Below are 16150 nucleotides of genomic sequence, written 5' to 3'. Positions count from 1 at the left end.
AGTCTTCTCCAACACCACAGTTCAAAAGCATCAATTCAGCTCAGCCTTCTTCACAGTCCAACTCTCACATCCATACATGACCACAAGAAAAACCATAGCCTTTACCAGAAGGACCTTTGTTGGCAAAGTAATATCTCTGCTCTTTAATATGCTGTCTAGGTTGGTCATAACTTTCCTTCCAAGGAGTCATCGTCGTTTAATTTCATGGCTGCAATCACCATCTGCAGTGATTTTGGAGCCCAAAAATAGTCTGACACTGTTTCCCCATCTATTTGCCATGAAGTGATGGGACCAGATGCCATGATCTTAGTTTTCTGAATGTTTAGCTTACAGTACTATATATATATTTAAAATGTACAACACAATAATTTGACTCACATACATTATGAAATGACTATCAAAATAAGTTTAGCAAACATCCTCCATCTCATATAGATACAAAATTGAAGAAACAGAAAAAAATATTTTCCTTCTGACAAGAAACTTTAGTATTTATCACCTACTTTTAATGCATATCATTTTTCACAGGCTTATGCTAAATTTTATAGTCCAATATGCATATGGTGATTGCAGCCATAATATTAAAAGACGCTTACTCCTTGGAAGGAAAGTTATGACCAACTGACCAACCTAGATAAAAGTAGACACATTACCTTGCCAATAAAGGTCCATCTAGTCAAGGCTATGGTTTTTCCAGTGATCATGTATGGATGTGAGAGTTGGACTGTGAAGAAAGCTGAGCACCAAAGAATTGATGCTTTTGAACTGTGGTGTTGGAGAAGACTCTTGAGAGTCCATTGGACTGCAAGGAGATCCAACCAGTCCATCCTAAAGGAGATTGGTCCTGGGATTTCTTTGGAAGGACTGATGCTAAAGCTGAAACTCCAATACTTTGGCCACCTCATGTGAAGAGTTGACTCACTGGAAAAGATCCTGATGCTGGAAGGGATTGGGGGCAGGAAGAGAAGGGGATGACAGAGGATGAGATGGCTGGATGGCATCACCGACTTCGACATGAGTTTGAGTGAACTCCGGGAGTTGTTGATGGACAGGGAGGCCTGGCGTGCTATGATTCATGGGGTTGCAAAGCATAGGACATGACTGAGCAACTGAACTGAACTGACATTGATATTTTCTTCTGTGATATTTACCACTGACTTACACTTACACAGTTCAATTTTACTGACCTATCTGTTCATTCTTGGGCCTACTCCACAGTTTTAGATAGTGTGGAAATGTTTTAGTAGGCAATATGACAAAATTTTAATTATTGTTTTCAATCTTTTCACATTTACAACAGAAGTAACATGAAAGAAAAAGTCAAACACTGAAGAAAAGTGGACAAAAATGTGAATAAGCATTTCCCCCCAAATTAAACACAAACATGAAAAATGCTAATACTTACTCAGCAAACGAGAAATGAAAGTAAAAACAATAAAATAGCATGTTTTACTTACCAAATAATGAAATTAAAAAGTCTGAAATACCATGTATTGGTGGGAATCATGCACTGTTGGTGGAAGTGCAAATTTATATAACTAAACTACTTTGGAGAGCAATTTGGCAATGCCTGAGAAAATTAAAATGTGTCATCAATTCCATTTCTAGGGGTATGCTGTAGAAAATCTGATAGCACATGTGCATGAAAAATTTATAAGGATAGTCACTGAGAAAATTTTTATAACTAGGAAAAATAAAAAATAGTAAAAATAGCCATTGATAGGGGAAGGATTAATAACTGATAAATATAAATGATAGACAACTACCAAGGAGTTCAGAACAATTTACAATCTAAGAGTTTTATATATACACATTCTTTCTTTGGAGGGAAAACTCCCAACGTGTATGTAAGTGGTAAGACGAGGGAAGAATCCAGGTCTGCTGCATTGCAGGCGGATTCACCATTTGAGCTACCCGGGAAACCCAACACAAGGGCATGGAGAGTCAATACTCAAAATCGGAACTAAAAGTTCACATCTAAAAGATGGAATTAAAAACACTTCTCTGAGTTGATTCAGTGTTATATAGCAGTTTTCTGATGAGCTCGTTCAGACAGTCATTAAGGAACAAATATAGTAATAAATTAAAAAATTTAAAACTGATTAGATTACCTGGTTGGGAATATTCTAGGATGCATGCCAGAGTGCTACGAATTAGAGCTGTCCACTGTTTTTGAGTATCCTCAGTTTTGGCCATTGAAAGTGTCACAATACTTTTGATCCCTTGAAGAGCTGCACTGACTGGTGGAGGAACCTGATTATCTGCAGACTTTATTGCTGTGTCTTTCAATATTCTTGCAATTAAAAACAGAATTGTGGGCAAGATTGTCATACATCCTGAAATAAAAACAAATCAGATTATCTTGTACTACTTCAGTTCCTGTATTATAGTTGTTTCAATTGTTTGTATCTTTTTACAACTGACAATGGTTTAATATTACTTCTTTTCCCTGAAACTTTATTGCACTGCTATTACTGTAATTCAACGTTTGAAAAAGATAAAAAGGACTCACAAGCTATTTCAAAGAAGTCAAAAGTTCTTTCTTTTCCTAACTTGCGGTTGTTATTTTATATCACTTCTAGTGTTTCACACAGAAGGAAAACTTCTGCCAAATACTTTGAGAAGTAGCTGAGAAACTTGGTGAATCATGTAGCAGTTCCAAGACAAGTAATCAATCTCACTGTACTGAGCGTTAGTACTAAGTTAGTCAATGTACTAACCAAGTCAGGAAACTGATACAAAGGCTGATAAATAGGTAAGTGAAGTCGCTCAGTCGTGCCTGGCTTTTTGCGACCCCGTGGACTGTAGCCCACCAGGCTCCTCAGTCCATGGAATTTTCCTGGCAAGATTACTGGAGTGGGTTGCCATTTCCTTCTCCAGCGGATCTTCCCAACCCAGGGATCGAACCCGGGTCTCCCACACGGCAGGCAGACGCTTTACCATCTGAGCCACCAGGGAGATCCTGATAAATAGGTAAGGCAAAAAGAAATGAAAGAATCCTAGGATTTGTAGCTGAAAGAACTTTAAGGTAATCAAATTAACCGCCCACTTAACGGAAGACTCCCTTCACCACTATGACATGCCTCCAGTGTAGACTGCCTATGAAGCTTCAATGGAGTAGTGTTTTCCTATCTGTAGGCTTGTGCTGAGCTGAAAGATACCTTTATATATTCTGATATGATATCGATTTCCTAGGTACAACAGAGGAAAAGTTTACTTTTCTTATTTTTTTCTAATACTTGTTTGTTTGGTTTTGTCGGGTCTTAGCTGCAGCATGTGAGATCTTTTAGTTGCAGCATGAGGGATCTAGTCCCCGACTAGGAATCAAACCTGGACCCCCTGTATTGAGACCAGAGCCTTAGCCACTGGACCACCAGGGAAGTATCAAGTGCCTACTTTTCTATCCACTAGTTCTTCAAGGATCTTTTCCAGCTATAATTTTTTATTAACAGTTGCTCCTTAAAGCTGGTTGTCACTCTTCTCTGACATGTTTGTCAGTGTGGCTCAAGAGTAGCAACTGGATCAGAAAATAAAGGGTTTAGTAATTTCACTTTACATCTATTTGCTAACATCCAGTGTCTTCTCTCAAGCTGCGGGTCTGTAGAAGTTTCTCTGAAATGTACTTGAAAAGGGCATCTAGGGTTTTGGTTTTTTAAATCTTAAGTCTTTATAGGCTCCTAAAGCAAACAAACCCTTAAAAATAAGTCCTACTTTTCCTTTAAGACTTAAGAGGAAAATAAATCATCATAGCACTTAAAATCAAAGCCAAGCTCATCTCTGTCTAATACAGTATAATACATTTACAAACAGTGAGCAACACCATACCAGCAGGTGAACAGAGAGACGGTAAGTCAGAGAGTATGGTAACTGTGGCTGCCACCAAACGAGCACTTTCTTCTGACAGTCGAGTTTTAGTGGCTACGTGACTTGGAGAGTCTGACATCTTGGTACTGAGATGTGGCATATGACGGACTAAAATGAACATCAACAGCTCCATAGTTGCAAACACAAGAGATTTTCCAGGAATGAGACCACCACTGTCACCTCCTTCTCCTAATACAGGACTGGACTCTTTTCCCATATCATCCTCATCTTGGGTAAAAGAAAATCTGGTGAAATTCTCAGCAAAAAGGATAACAAACAGTAGAGGTAACAACACAGTAAGTATGTTTAATAAATTCTTTCAAAAGAATTTAGAATTTACAATTGAATGTCTAACTGACGCCATGTCTTTCTCAGAATAATTCTCTGCCTTAGAATTGTTTATTGACCTCTCCTTAAATGTAACAGACAAGTCATTTTTTACTTTACTAAAAATGAAATTTTTATTAGGTATTTTTAATAGGAATGTATTTCATAATAGGAGTAACACATGTGTTAGGCTTGAAACACATGAAATTAACACTTTTGTAGGTAAAACATAGTTGAATATGAGCAATTTCATTTGGGTCATTCTAGTGAAAGCAAAATCAACTGCAATCTTTTAAATGCATGGTTAAATTTTTTCATTAAAAACTTCCTGGTATTAATATTCAAAAAATTAGAATAGAAATAAATCTACTTTAAAGTTAGTATAATTTCTTGTGCTTACTTAGTGTGTTTCTTTTTTCTTGCAAATAATCCTGAGCAGCTCTTACTATCTGTTGTACAACTCCAGTCACCAGCAGCTGGACAGACGGTGGATTCCAAGTCAACAGGAGGCGGTGTAAAACACTCAGTAACTCAACACCAATCAGCTATTATAAATTAATAGAGAAATTAAAGGATATATTTATATTATTACATCTAGGAAAATATACATATAAAAATACATAGATTTGGTAGCTAAATACCAAAAATATGCAGCAAATATTATAATAATCTTGAAAAATGGTCATATTTTATCCCAACATATTTTCAGTCAAAAATTACTTCATTACATATTTAAATGATTTTTCCATTTAAAATATTTCTTTTCTCTTTGGACTAAACAGCATTGCTAGTGTTTAGTGCCACTAAAATTTATGATTTCTAATCCGAGTACTCAAGAGTAGTCCACCAGAAATTCCAGGCAGGCTGGCAAGTCGCTCCAAGATTCGTCTCAGAACTATTACAAACTTTAACCACTCACTATTCACTTAAGCTTCTCACAATCTTCCACATCAAACCCATCCAATAAACCCACCTCAAATTTCAAAGAGGGAGAAAAATAATTAAATTGCAACCAAAGCCACCTTTACCTCTTTCCTTAAGATCAAGATCAGCCCCTTGTCCAAGGCTGATAATTCTTTTCTCACATGCTTCCATGCCATCCTGTTTAACTTCCCAAGGATTCTTCAAGGACCTGAATCATACCCCATATATCATAGATAAACTAAGCTAAGCTTCTCTTCCCCAATATAAGTAGTTGCTCAAGTCTTTTCTACCTAATTTCCCTCCATGCCTCAGAGAACCCTCACATCCTTCCATCTGCCCCATGATCTCTTCCGTCTCTGTCCTGATGGAAGATGCCACTCCCTTCACCCCCTCATTCACTCCTCAGAACTTCTCTAATCTGGCTCCATTCACCTGGGAAAATGCTCTGCCTGAGGTCACCAATAACCTCCGGGGACTCTTCTGTCCTGACTCACTGGCTTCTGTTCCTCTGAGACCTGTCTGTCCTTGACAGTCTCTCTTGTCTCTGATAACTGTTCTCTTTGGTTCTCCTCCTACCTCTCCAGTAGTCTCCACTGCTGATTAATTTCCCTCATCTCCACCCTCATTTATTATTTATCCCTAAAGTTCCAGTCTTGGCCCTGTTTCCCTCTTCTTTTGTTCAGTTTTCCGAGGCCAGTGAACTCATTGTCTCTCTGGAATTATGAAAACAGCCTCGTAATTGACCTCCTTTCTCCCTTCTCATGTCTTAAAAATCAACCACTATAAAACTGATGGAGAGGTCAAATTTATATCTATTGTACTTATGAAATACACATTTAACCATGTCATTTAATCTACTGTATTTGCACTCAATTATTTCAATTTTAACATAATATGTCACACACCTTCATTCACAGATTAAACTTTATTGGTCTGACTATTTGAAAACAACCCTTGCCATAATCTGCAGTCTAGCTGAGGCCCAGCTTTAAGCTACAAGGCTCGAGTACAAGATGAGTTTATCAGTAAGTGACGCTTATAATCACACAGCACATACTTCGTTTTGTTTCATGTGGGTTTTTTTCTTTTTTATTGAGCAATATCATGTATAAAACTAATTTTAAGAGAACACAATAATAATAATTTTGTTTTTTTTTTATCTTTTTGTGTTTTATAGAAAATTATCCCAAGAGGTACTATTTGGTAGTGATGGTGTCCAAAGAAATGGTTATTATGAAAATAAAAGACTTCCTAATTAAAACAAACAAGCAAACAAACAATTCCAGTGGAAACGTGGTTCTGTAACATGAATAAAATCCTCTAAAAATTCCATACAAAAAAATTAGAAAACACAATTCATTAAACTTCTTAAATGAGTACTTGAGCCAGTGCAAAAACCTTATTAAATGAGATCAAGTTTAATCAAACATTTAAAAGTGACATAATTTATTTGGATTTTCCAGGCAAGAATACTGGAGTGGTTTGCCATTTCCTACTCCAGGGGATCTTTCCAACCCAGGGATCAAACCTGGGTCTCCCTCATTGCAGCAGACTCTTTACTATCTGAGCCACCAGAAAATCCCAAATTTATTAATAGCCTTATGAATTAACTCAGTCTTTTACTAGCAGAACCATTAACTTGGACTGAAGGGATCCTTTACATTTTTAGTTATATCTGATTGCTGATGAACTCATCAAAGAAGGTATAGTGATGATCTCTAGTCCAGCATGTCTGGTCATCCAACATTCAATATAAGGTCTTAGATGAAGCCAAAATCCTGAACACTTATTATATAACATTTATCTCATATGTGAGATAATTATCTTAAGATAAATATGATGAATACAAAGCATACATTATCTATTTTAGAAATATACTGCACCTGATCTTCTGCAATATGGATTCGGGCATAAGGAGAATCTAGCAAGGTGTGCAAGGCCTGCAGACAAGCTGTAACATGTTCAACAGGCTCCTCAGGTCTTGGGGAACAAAGGAACTGTATACTCACACCTGTAATACACAAAATAAACACACAGGTTTCTTAATATTAAACACTTTGTTTCTTTGACACCATTTTTTTTCTTTTACCTACTTATTTTACAGCTTAGTTTAACATGTATTTATTAATGCCTTAAAGTGAGTTCAAAATGATTGTCAAAATAAGTAGCCAAACTTAACATAGGTTGTAGCCTTGGAATGAGGCTAACAGTCACATTGGAAGCAAGTGGGGGAGTTCCGAGGTCATCAGGTTGATTAAGAAGCTACTTAAAGACATTTAAAAATAATACATTAAGAATAAATGTATGAAAATTATAAGATTATGATAAATGATTGCAAATTCTTAAATGTTACAAGAGAATCTACACAGCAATTATAAATAACAATTACTCAAGTTTGCTTTAACTTTACATTTATATTATATGCATATATACATTTTTATATGTATAGATATATAAATTTATACATATACACAATTTATGTATGTATTACATTTATAATATAAATATAAATTTATATTATATTTCCTCAGGGTAACTTAAGTGTCAAGTAAAAAGAAAACATATTAAAAAAAAAGTTTAACTTTTTCCTTGAAAATTATTCAGTATTGCTCTGTGAGTGAACATGATAGAGGATTTTTAAGGAGTAATTTAATAACTAAATTTTTCTACTAAAAATTCAGTTAATTTAGAAAATGTGCTTAAAAAAACACCTCTTTTTACTATTTCTTATCTGAACTATACTGTAAAATTTCTTTCCATAGCATTAAAACGAAAGATATGAAAGAGTTCAAAACACGCTGCACCAAAATATACCTTCTTGGCTGAACACATTTGAGAAACAGCAGATGCAGGCAGGGCTCTTTGACCCCCTTTCTACCCAAAAGCAGGTCATAAAATTTCTCATTAGAAAGATGCCCTCCCTGTATCAGGCAAAGAATATTTTTACTCCTTGAGACTGGGAGTCGATGTTGAAATAGACCTATCCAAACAAACGTACTAAAATAAGCCTGATCTTCTTCTGTCGTTGTTCAGTGCCTAAGCTGTGTCTGACTCTTGTGACCCCATGGACTGTAGCCCACCAGGCTCCGCTGTCCATGGAATTTCCCAGGCAAGAATACTGGTGTGGGTTGCCATTTCTTTCCCCAGGGGATCTTCCCAGAGTAGGAATCGAACTCACATCTCCTTGCACTGGCAAGCAGATTCTTTGTTGCTGAGCTATCAAGGAAGCCCCAATTTTCCATTTGTTTACCCTGTATACTTTTTAGTTCCTGTACAACTTATGATCCCTGGCCTCAGCCCTTTGTCTTGTCAGATCTCCACAATTTATTCTTGTTTGTGTAAAACTGTATACAATCTCTCAGACCTAAAAGCTTCTTCAGGTCTTCATTTTCCTCCTATGTACATGTAAAAGTTTTAAATCAATTTATATGCTTTTCTCCTATTAATGCGTCTTATGTCAGTTTAATTCTTAAGCCAGTCACAGAACTTAACATGGTAGAAAGCAGTCTTTTCTCCCTTACAGATAAACATTTTCAGAAGTAATATATCTTGTAATACATTAAGACGGCTCACCTACCTAAAATCAGATGCATTCTGTCTTTGTTAATTTCTGCCAAAGATTTAGCACTAGGTGTTGCTCCTGATGCTTGGCTTAAATTGACTGGTATGGAACGTTTTTGTAAAGCTGATATTGCTGCTGCTTCTGCTGACTCTGAACATGTAAATCCTGTGCTATTTAACCAAAGTGCCACTGCGTGGAGAATTGGGGCCCAGGAATTCCGATAGTGAAGTCTAGCTGTATCAATAGTCTCAGGAGTATAAAATGCCCCACCTATAAAACAATCAAATCAATGAAAAACATTACTTCTATTATACATATCCACTCATTTATGAACAACTTCATTTAAAAATACCTGTTACATACTGTCTTAGTCCATTTGAGCTGCTTTAAGAAAATACCACAGACTGAGTGGCTACACAACAGAAATTTATTTATCAGGTTCTGGAGGCTATAAGCCTGAGATCAAGATGCCAGCATGACTGGGTGAGGGCCTTCTTCCTGACTGACAGCCAGTACCTTCTTGCTGTCTTCACAAGGTGGAAGGTGGACAGGGTTGGGGACTCTGTGGGTTCTCTTTTATAACAGTACTACTCCCATTCCTAGGGGCTCCACCCTCATAACCAAGCACCTCCCAAAGGACCCATACCTCCTAATACCATCACAATAGGGATTAGGTTTCAACATATACATTCTGAGGTGATACAAATATTCAGATCACAGCACACATAAAAGAGGAATCTGGCCAAAGAGTTTCTCCCAAGGGTCTCTTTAAACCAACGTCATTCCTACAGCTGCTGACCTGGAGTGCCTATCACTTCCTTGTGACTGACGCCAGCGTTTCCAGCCTTTCCTCTGCAGGTGCTCACACCTCTGAGTGCCTTCTGCCCTGCCCCACCCATGGTCACAGGCTTCCTCTTCACTGTCGCCAGCAACTCTTAAAACCCTCATCACCTTTCCTTTCTCTTACAGCCAGGGAACTCTGTCTCTTCTTTTCTTCCCCCCACTCTTCTGCAAATCTTTCCCTTCTTCCTGCTTTCACTATCAAACTGAGGACTTCCACATCTGCCCTGGCACACACACAGTGACCAACACAGCGGTATACCTCATCACGGTTATGCATAGTAACTCCTTACGCAGTTATTTAGAGTACCCCAGCTCAGACGGTTATTACTGTAACAGTGAGAACGTTTTTGCTTGGGCTGACAAGTAAAGTTTAATGCCGTATCTGAATTTATAAATTCAGTACAGACAGAATATCAAGTTTAAGTCCACAGAAATTTAAGATATTATTATTATTGTGGCCAGTCTCCACCAATTCCATTTTGTTTAATTACTACTTTGACTCCATTAAAAGCAAAACTCTGAATGCAGTACTTACCATCTGGGGGGAGCTGACTAGCAAATTCAGCTGGTAAAGTTAAAAGCGCATAGTCTTTTAATGCTGCCAACCACAGGCGGCTGAGTATTGGCAGTTCAGGCTGTACGAGTGTTATTAAACTATCTGGTGGTAGTTCATCTATGGTACTGTCATCATCATCATCATCATCAGTATTTTTAATTGCTCTTTTTGGTTTTGACTCTGCTTCTTTTTTAATATTCATAGCAACCACATAGACCTAGTAAGATATTCAAGAGGAGAAAAGAACAAGATATAATATTAAGAAATGACATATTCTAAGCTGTTATGACTATATGGAGAAGAAAATGGCAACGCACTCCAGCATTTTTGCATGGGAAATCCCATGGACAGAGGAGTCTGGCAGGCTATCAACCATGTCGTCGCAAGAGTCAGAAGCGACTTAGCAACTAAACCACCACCGCTATGATTATACAGCTGAATCATCATGAGTAACTAAGTACTATTAGTAGAAAAGTATGCAACTTCAGACTTTCCTGATATCCTCAAAAGAATAATCCCACCTATTTTGGAGGCAATCTTCTTTTTTTAATAGATCTGACTTCTGACTACTGCTCTCACAGCACATTCCTTGAGTAGGGTTCTCTGAATTTTTTCCGGCTTCTCTTGTTCTACTTTACAAAGCCCCCCTTTATATGTGGTTTTCTCTTTTTTTTGCCATAGGGTATAACTTCCTGTTTACTGCATTTGCTTTCATAGGCTTATTAGACACAATCAGATGGCATTCAAACAAAAGCTAAGGGGTGGGGGAAGAGAAACCACAACCTGCATTTCCACTAATATCCTCCAAAACCCCTTCTTTTAGAGTACTTAAGTCATATTTAGTAATCTAGTCCTTGTAACAGATAGCTCAGCCAAGAGTAATATAATTTACTGGCTATATATATTATCTGTATCTTTTCTCTCCACTTTGTAAACCAAAAGGATATATAATGACAACTTCTGAAAATACAATCTTAAAGATTCTTTGCCAAAGTTACTTTTGTTTGTTTTCTTTAGTAGTTGTACATACATTTTGGCTTTGGCAACCGGCACCTCGCTGAATTACACATCCACAAAAAAGCAAAAAAAGGGAGGAGTGGTCAAGGGAGTAAGAGAACAACAGAAAATTGCACTAGCTATCTTTAGAAAAACGTTTGCCATACACAGTTATTTTCATTGTACATAAGAGAAAGTCTATGTATCTGAACCAGGGATACTTCTTGATGGTAGGGTCTTATCTCTATCCCTACAACAAGCAGACAGCTATGGCACAGTAATTGACTAAGTTTAGACAATGATGACAGGAAACAATGAATCTTCATTTCTGAGAAGAAGCATTCCTTAACACGATGGTGATCATATATATATCAGTTAATTATAGTCAGTTAGTCAATGGCACCCCTCTCTAGTACTCTTGTCTGGAAAATCCCATGGACGGAGGCGCCTGGTAGGCTGCAGTCCATGGGGTCGCTAAGAGTCGGACATGACTGAGCGACTTCACTTTCACTTTTCACTTCCATGCATTAGAGAAGGAAATGGCAACCCACTCCAGTGTTCTTGCCTGGAGAATCCCAGGGATGGGGGAGCCTGGTGGGCTGCCATCTATGCGGTCGCACAGAGTCGGACACGACTGAAGCGACTTAGCAGCAGCAGCAGCAGTCATACTAACACCTGACAATTTAGAAGCATAAGCCATCTAACTTTTGGAATAGGGAATTTGAATCTCAAGTTATAAACATATCATATTCATATTTTTTAGTGGTTTTAAGCTTGCTTTCTTCACTTAGATTTATTATAATGTTGATATTTTAAGAAAATGTCTCTCTCAATAAACACTGTAAGTATACTCAGCCATTCACTCATCAAATTCTTCTTAGGTACCTACTCTTGCCTTGTATTTGCTATTGTGCTTGGATCTGAGGCAACAAAGACAAATCACATGCGGTTTTCACTGCCATGAACTCACAGACTGATACAATGATAGAAGAGATGAGAGAAGGGATGAAAAAAAGAGATGAGAGAAGGGACATTTTTTAAAATTTGTTTTAAATGACCCATCTTCCCATCTCACTATGAGCTGTGACCACATCCACTGCCTGGCACCTAACGAACACTCGTGGTTTGTGTAATGAATGAATCACAGGGAGCACCAAAGATAAAGAAACTTAATGGAGTATGAAAAGGCAAGACACAGTTCAAAGACAAAAGTTCACCTGTTGACAGGCAAAGATGGAAGTAGGGATTCGAGGCAGACAGAGTATCAAGAGCAAGAGCACAAGAGGTAGGAAACGGCACGGCGTTCTAAGGAAATTCCCAGTTTGGTACTAGACTGAGCATAGAACACAAGGCAGAAGAAACTGAAGATTTCACTCTGTTGGTAATGGGGAAGTGGAGTCAATGCACGATTCAAAGGTCAGATGTATGTATTTTTCCTCAACTTTTATTTAAAAAATTATACTGTGGGCCTCCCTGGTGGCTCAGTGGAAAGAATCCACCTGTTAAAGCAGGAGGCACTAGTTCAATCCCTGGTCTGGAAAGATTCCACATGCCACGGAGCAACCAAGCCCGTGCCCACAACTACTGAAGCCTGCACACGCTACAGCCTGTGCTCCACAACCAGAGAAACCCCTGCGATGAGAAGCCCACGCTCCACAGCTGGAGAGCAGGCCCCATTCGCTGCAATGGGAAAACAGCTTGGGCAGCGATGAAGACTCAGCATAGCCATAAATAAATAAATAAAAATTTTAAAGTACACCATAAAAAGTTTTAAAATGAGTTAATAAAATTACTCACAATCCTAATTTCCAGATTTTCACATTTCAACTAAGCTGTAATTTTGTTGTACAGAGAATCTTGTATTTAATCTTAACTGTTTATAAAAGGATTTCCATATAAATACTAGGCTTCATAACTATCATTTTTAATAGTGGTAATAAAAGACATTATACACCTAATCGTTTTCCTGTAGCTGACATTTTATATTTTTTTAAATTCTTTTCAGCCCCGGGAATCTTAGAAGATGAGGCACAGTTTTCAACGACAAAGGTGTTCAGTTTTTCACATTATGAATGTTCCAAACAAACATTTTTGTCAACTTCTCTCTTTTTTCATAGTTTGAATATTCTTCCCTAGGATAAAATCCCAGAAATGGAATGACTGGGTCAGTGATTATAAATACTTCCATGGCTCTGAACAGACACTGTCAAACGCTTTTTAAAAGGGGCATATATTTTACATTGCTACTTGCAATATAAAAATATATTTTTTGACTCGTTTTTGTAAAAAATTGGAGGTTTATTTTTCTTACGAGAAGGTACACAAGAAATATAGAAAAATCAGATGCACAAGTAAAATGAAGTAAATAAAGCCAGACACAATCCTACTACCCAGATGTAATACTGTTAACATGCTAGACACGTTGTATATACATATTCACAGTCTTTTAAACAATAATATGTTTGTCTATAATTTTTTTTTTAATTTTTATTTTTACTTTATTTTACTTTACAATACTGCATTGGTTTTGCCATACATTGACATGAATCCACCACGGGTGTTTGTCTATAATTTTTAACTCAATTTTCTATTCATTTAACACCATCATCTCTGGATCAAGAAATATATATATTTCCTTTTCTTTAGAATGATAAACAACATCACAACAAACATCCTCACAACAGAATCTGGGTATATTCTCGATATTCCTTAGGATAAACTGGTAAACCAATGGGTGTGGTTTTAGAAAAGTGTTTGGCTATACTATGTTGACCCCTAAACAACATAGGTTTGAACTGTGTGGGTCCAGTTACATGCAGATGTTTTTCAGTAGTAAATACTACAGTACTTACTACATGTCTCTAATAAATAGCTAAAAGTATGGGACTGGAATTTAGAAAGGAGGTCTGAGTAGGAAAGGAGATTTAGAATATTTCATACACATGTGACTGCAAGGAGATCCAAATAGTCCACTCTAAAGGAGATCAGCCCCGGGATTTCTTTGGAGGGAATGATGCTAAAGCTCAAATTCCAGTACTTTGGACACTCTTTGAGAAGAGTTGACTCGTTGGAAAAGACTCTGATGCTGGGAGGGATTGGGGGCAGGAGGAGAAGGGGACGACAGAGGATGAGATGGCTGGATGGCATCACTGACTCGACAGATGCGAGTCTGAGTGAACTCCGGGAGTTGGTGATGGACAGGGAAGCCTGGCGTGCTGCGATTCATGGGGTCGCAGAGTTGGACACGACTGAGCGACTGAACTGAACTGAACTGAAAAGCTACAGGGTGTGGGTGTAGATGTGGTTACCCATAAAGCATGAAGAGCAAGAAAAATGAAAAGAAAAATATCAACATTTAAAGGGCAGGCAGGCAAAGAGTAGCCAGCAGGTGATGCTAAGAACGAACAATGAAAACATAACAGGAGAAGCAAGGGAGTAGGGTCAGGAAGCCAAGGAAAACAGAGTTTCCAGAGAAGACAATGTCAAAAGCTGTAGAAAGGCTAAGTCAGACAGACTGAAGCGTCCAGTGATTTAGGGAATTGTATCATTTGGAACTTTGGTAATTTCAGTGGAGTGGTGAGAGTAAACCTAGATTGCAGGGGATTGAGAAGTGGGTGACTCAACACTCAAGGACGTGAAGAGGAGAGTGAGCGGAAGAGGAAGCTGAGTTGGGGAACAGGGAGGGAAGGAGGGAGGAAGAACATGCAGAGGGAGATGGAGAGATACAGAAGTGGGGGAAAACTGAATGCACTTAGCTTGAAACAGTCTCCTCCTCAGACTCCTGCTTACTAACATCTGCTCTCATGCTCCAGGCCCCAGCTTAAGTGTTGCTCTTTCCAGGAAGCCTCCTCTGAACCCGCAGACTTTGGTGCCTCTGCTATGTGTTTACAACAGTCTGTACGTTTCCTGTGCTGCTGCTAAGTCGCTTTAGTCGTGTCCGACTCTGTGTGACCCCATAGATGGCAGCCCACCAGGCTCCCCCGTCCCTGGGATTTTCCAGGCAAGAACACTGGAGTGGGTTGCCATTTCCTTCTCCAAAGCATGAAAGTGAAAAGTGAAAGTGAAGTCGCTCAGTCGTGTCCGACTCTTAGCGACCCCATGGACTGCGGCCCACCAGGCTCCCCCGTCCCTGGGATTTTCCAGGCAAGAGTACTGGAGTGGGGTGCCATTTCCTTCTCCAATGTATGAAAGTGAAAAGTGAAAGTGAAGTCGCTCAGTCGTATCCGACTCTTAGCGACCCCATGGACTGCGGCCCACCAGGCTCCTCCGTCCCTGGGATTTTCCAGGCAAGAGCACTGGAGTGGGGTGCCACACCTACTGGTCCACTAGTTTGCTTTCCTCAGGAAGTGCAGAACATCTGGCTTGTGCACTACTGTATTATCAACCGCTCTGGCACAGAGCTAATGTTCATTTAACACTTTGTTGAATGAATCACAGTGGGAAAGAAAATCGAGAAAAGGGAATCCTAGATTAGAGGAAAACTTTAAGATAATAATAATAATTATACTAATAACAGCAGGCAACATTCACTGAGCATATAATTAAGGTAGTTATTGAAAAAAGTCCTTGTTGCTTCACAATGAAGTCTCATTTACTTCACAGTGTAATTCTATGTGCGTAATTATTATCCACGCTTTAGAGCTGAGAAATCAGGTTTAGAGAAGCAGGTAAATAATTCACCCACGGTCACACAAGTAGAAGGACAGTTATCAACTCACATAGATCTCAAGACCTGAAGGTAACAACCGGAGGAGCTGGAAAACTAACATCCTCTATTTTCTGAGTATAAAGTGGAAGCAAAGATAGATCTTGAACAGAGAAATCTAGAATATGTTGGGCCTTTGAGGTAAAAAGATGAAGGAAGGAAGTCAAGCAAGGAAAAGATTTACTTGACAATATTATAGGCTGAGGGCTGAAGTGTAAATTATTTAATTATAGAACCAAGTTACCCCAAAATAAGAAAAGAGTTTCAAACAAAAATGTGCGTTAATAAATTAGTTATATGAAGTTTTCATCTAATTTGTTAAAACTAATTATTTATTTTCTATTCAGTGCCTGTTACAATGCTTGGTTTTTTA

At 38.3% G+C, this 16150-nt stretch overlaps 1 protein-coding gene across 6 annotated transcripts in view; it reads right to left on the bottom strand.

The window, feature by feature from the left end:
* The window catches only part of HEATR5B (HEAT repeat containing 5B), a 99634-nt gene that overhangs the window by 7635 nt on the left and 75849 nt on the right, over positions 1–16150 (bottom strand). For all 6 annotated transcript variants that reach the window (XM_042246275.1, XM_060412259.1, XM_042246276.1 and 3 more), the window contains exons 28-33: positions 10056–10293; positions 8693–8947; positions 6999–7126; positions 4592–4736; positions 3826–4092; positions 2112–2336 (exon numbers count right to left, since the gene is read on the bottom strand). In XM_042246275.1, coding sequence (XP_042102209.1) covers positions 2112–2336; positions 3826–4092; positions 4592–4736; positions 6999–7126; positions 8693–8947; positions 10056–10293 — 1258 coding nt within the window. The remainder of the gene's footprint in view (positions 1–2111; positions 2337–3825; positions 4093–4591; positions 4737–6998; positions 7127–8692; positions 8948–10055; positions 10294–16150) is intronic.

Source organism: Ovis aries, chromosome 3 (genome assembly GCF_016772045.2).
Source record: "Ovis aries strain OAR_USU_Benz2616 breed Rambouillet chromosome 3, ARS-UI_Ramb_v3.0, whole genome shotgun sequence".
NCBI classification, from domain to species: Eukaryota; Metazoa; Chordata; class Mammalia; order Artiodactyla; family Bovidae; genus Ovis; species Ovis aries.
The sequence above is the reverse complement of the archived record's forward strand: the minus strand, read 5'-3'. Positions and strand labels throughout refer to the sequence as shown.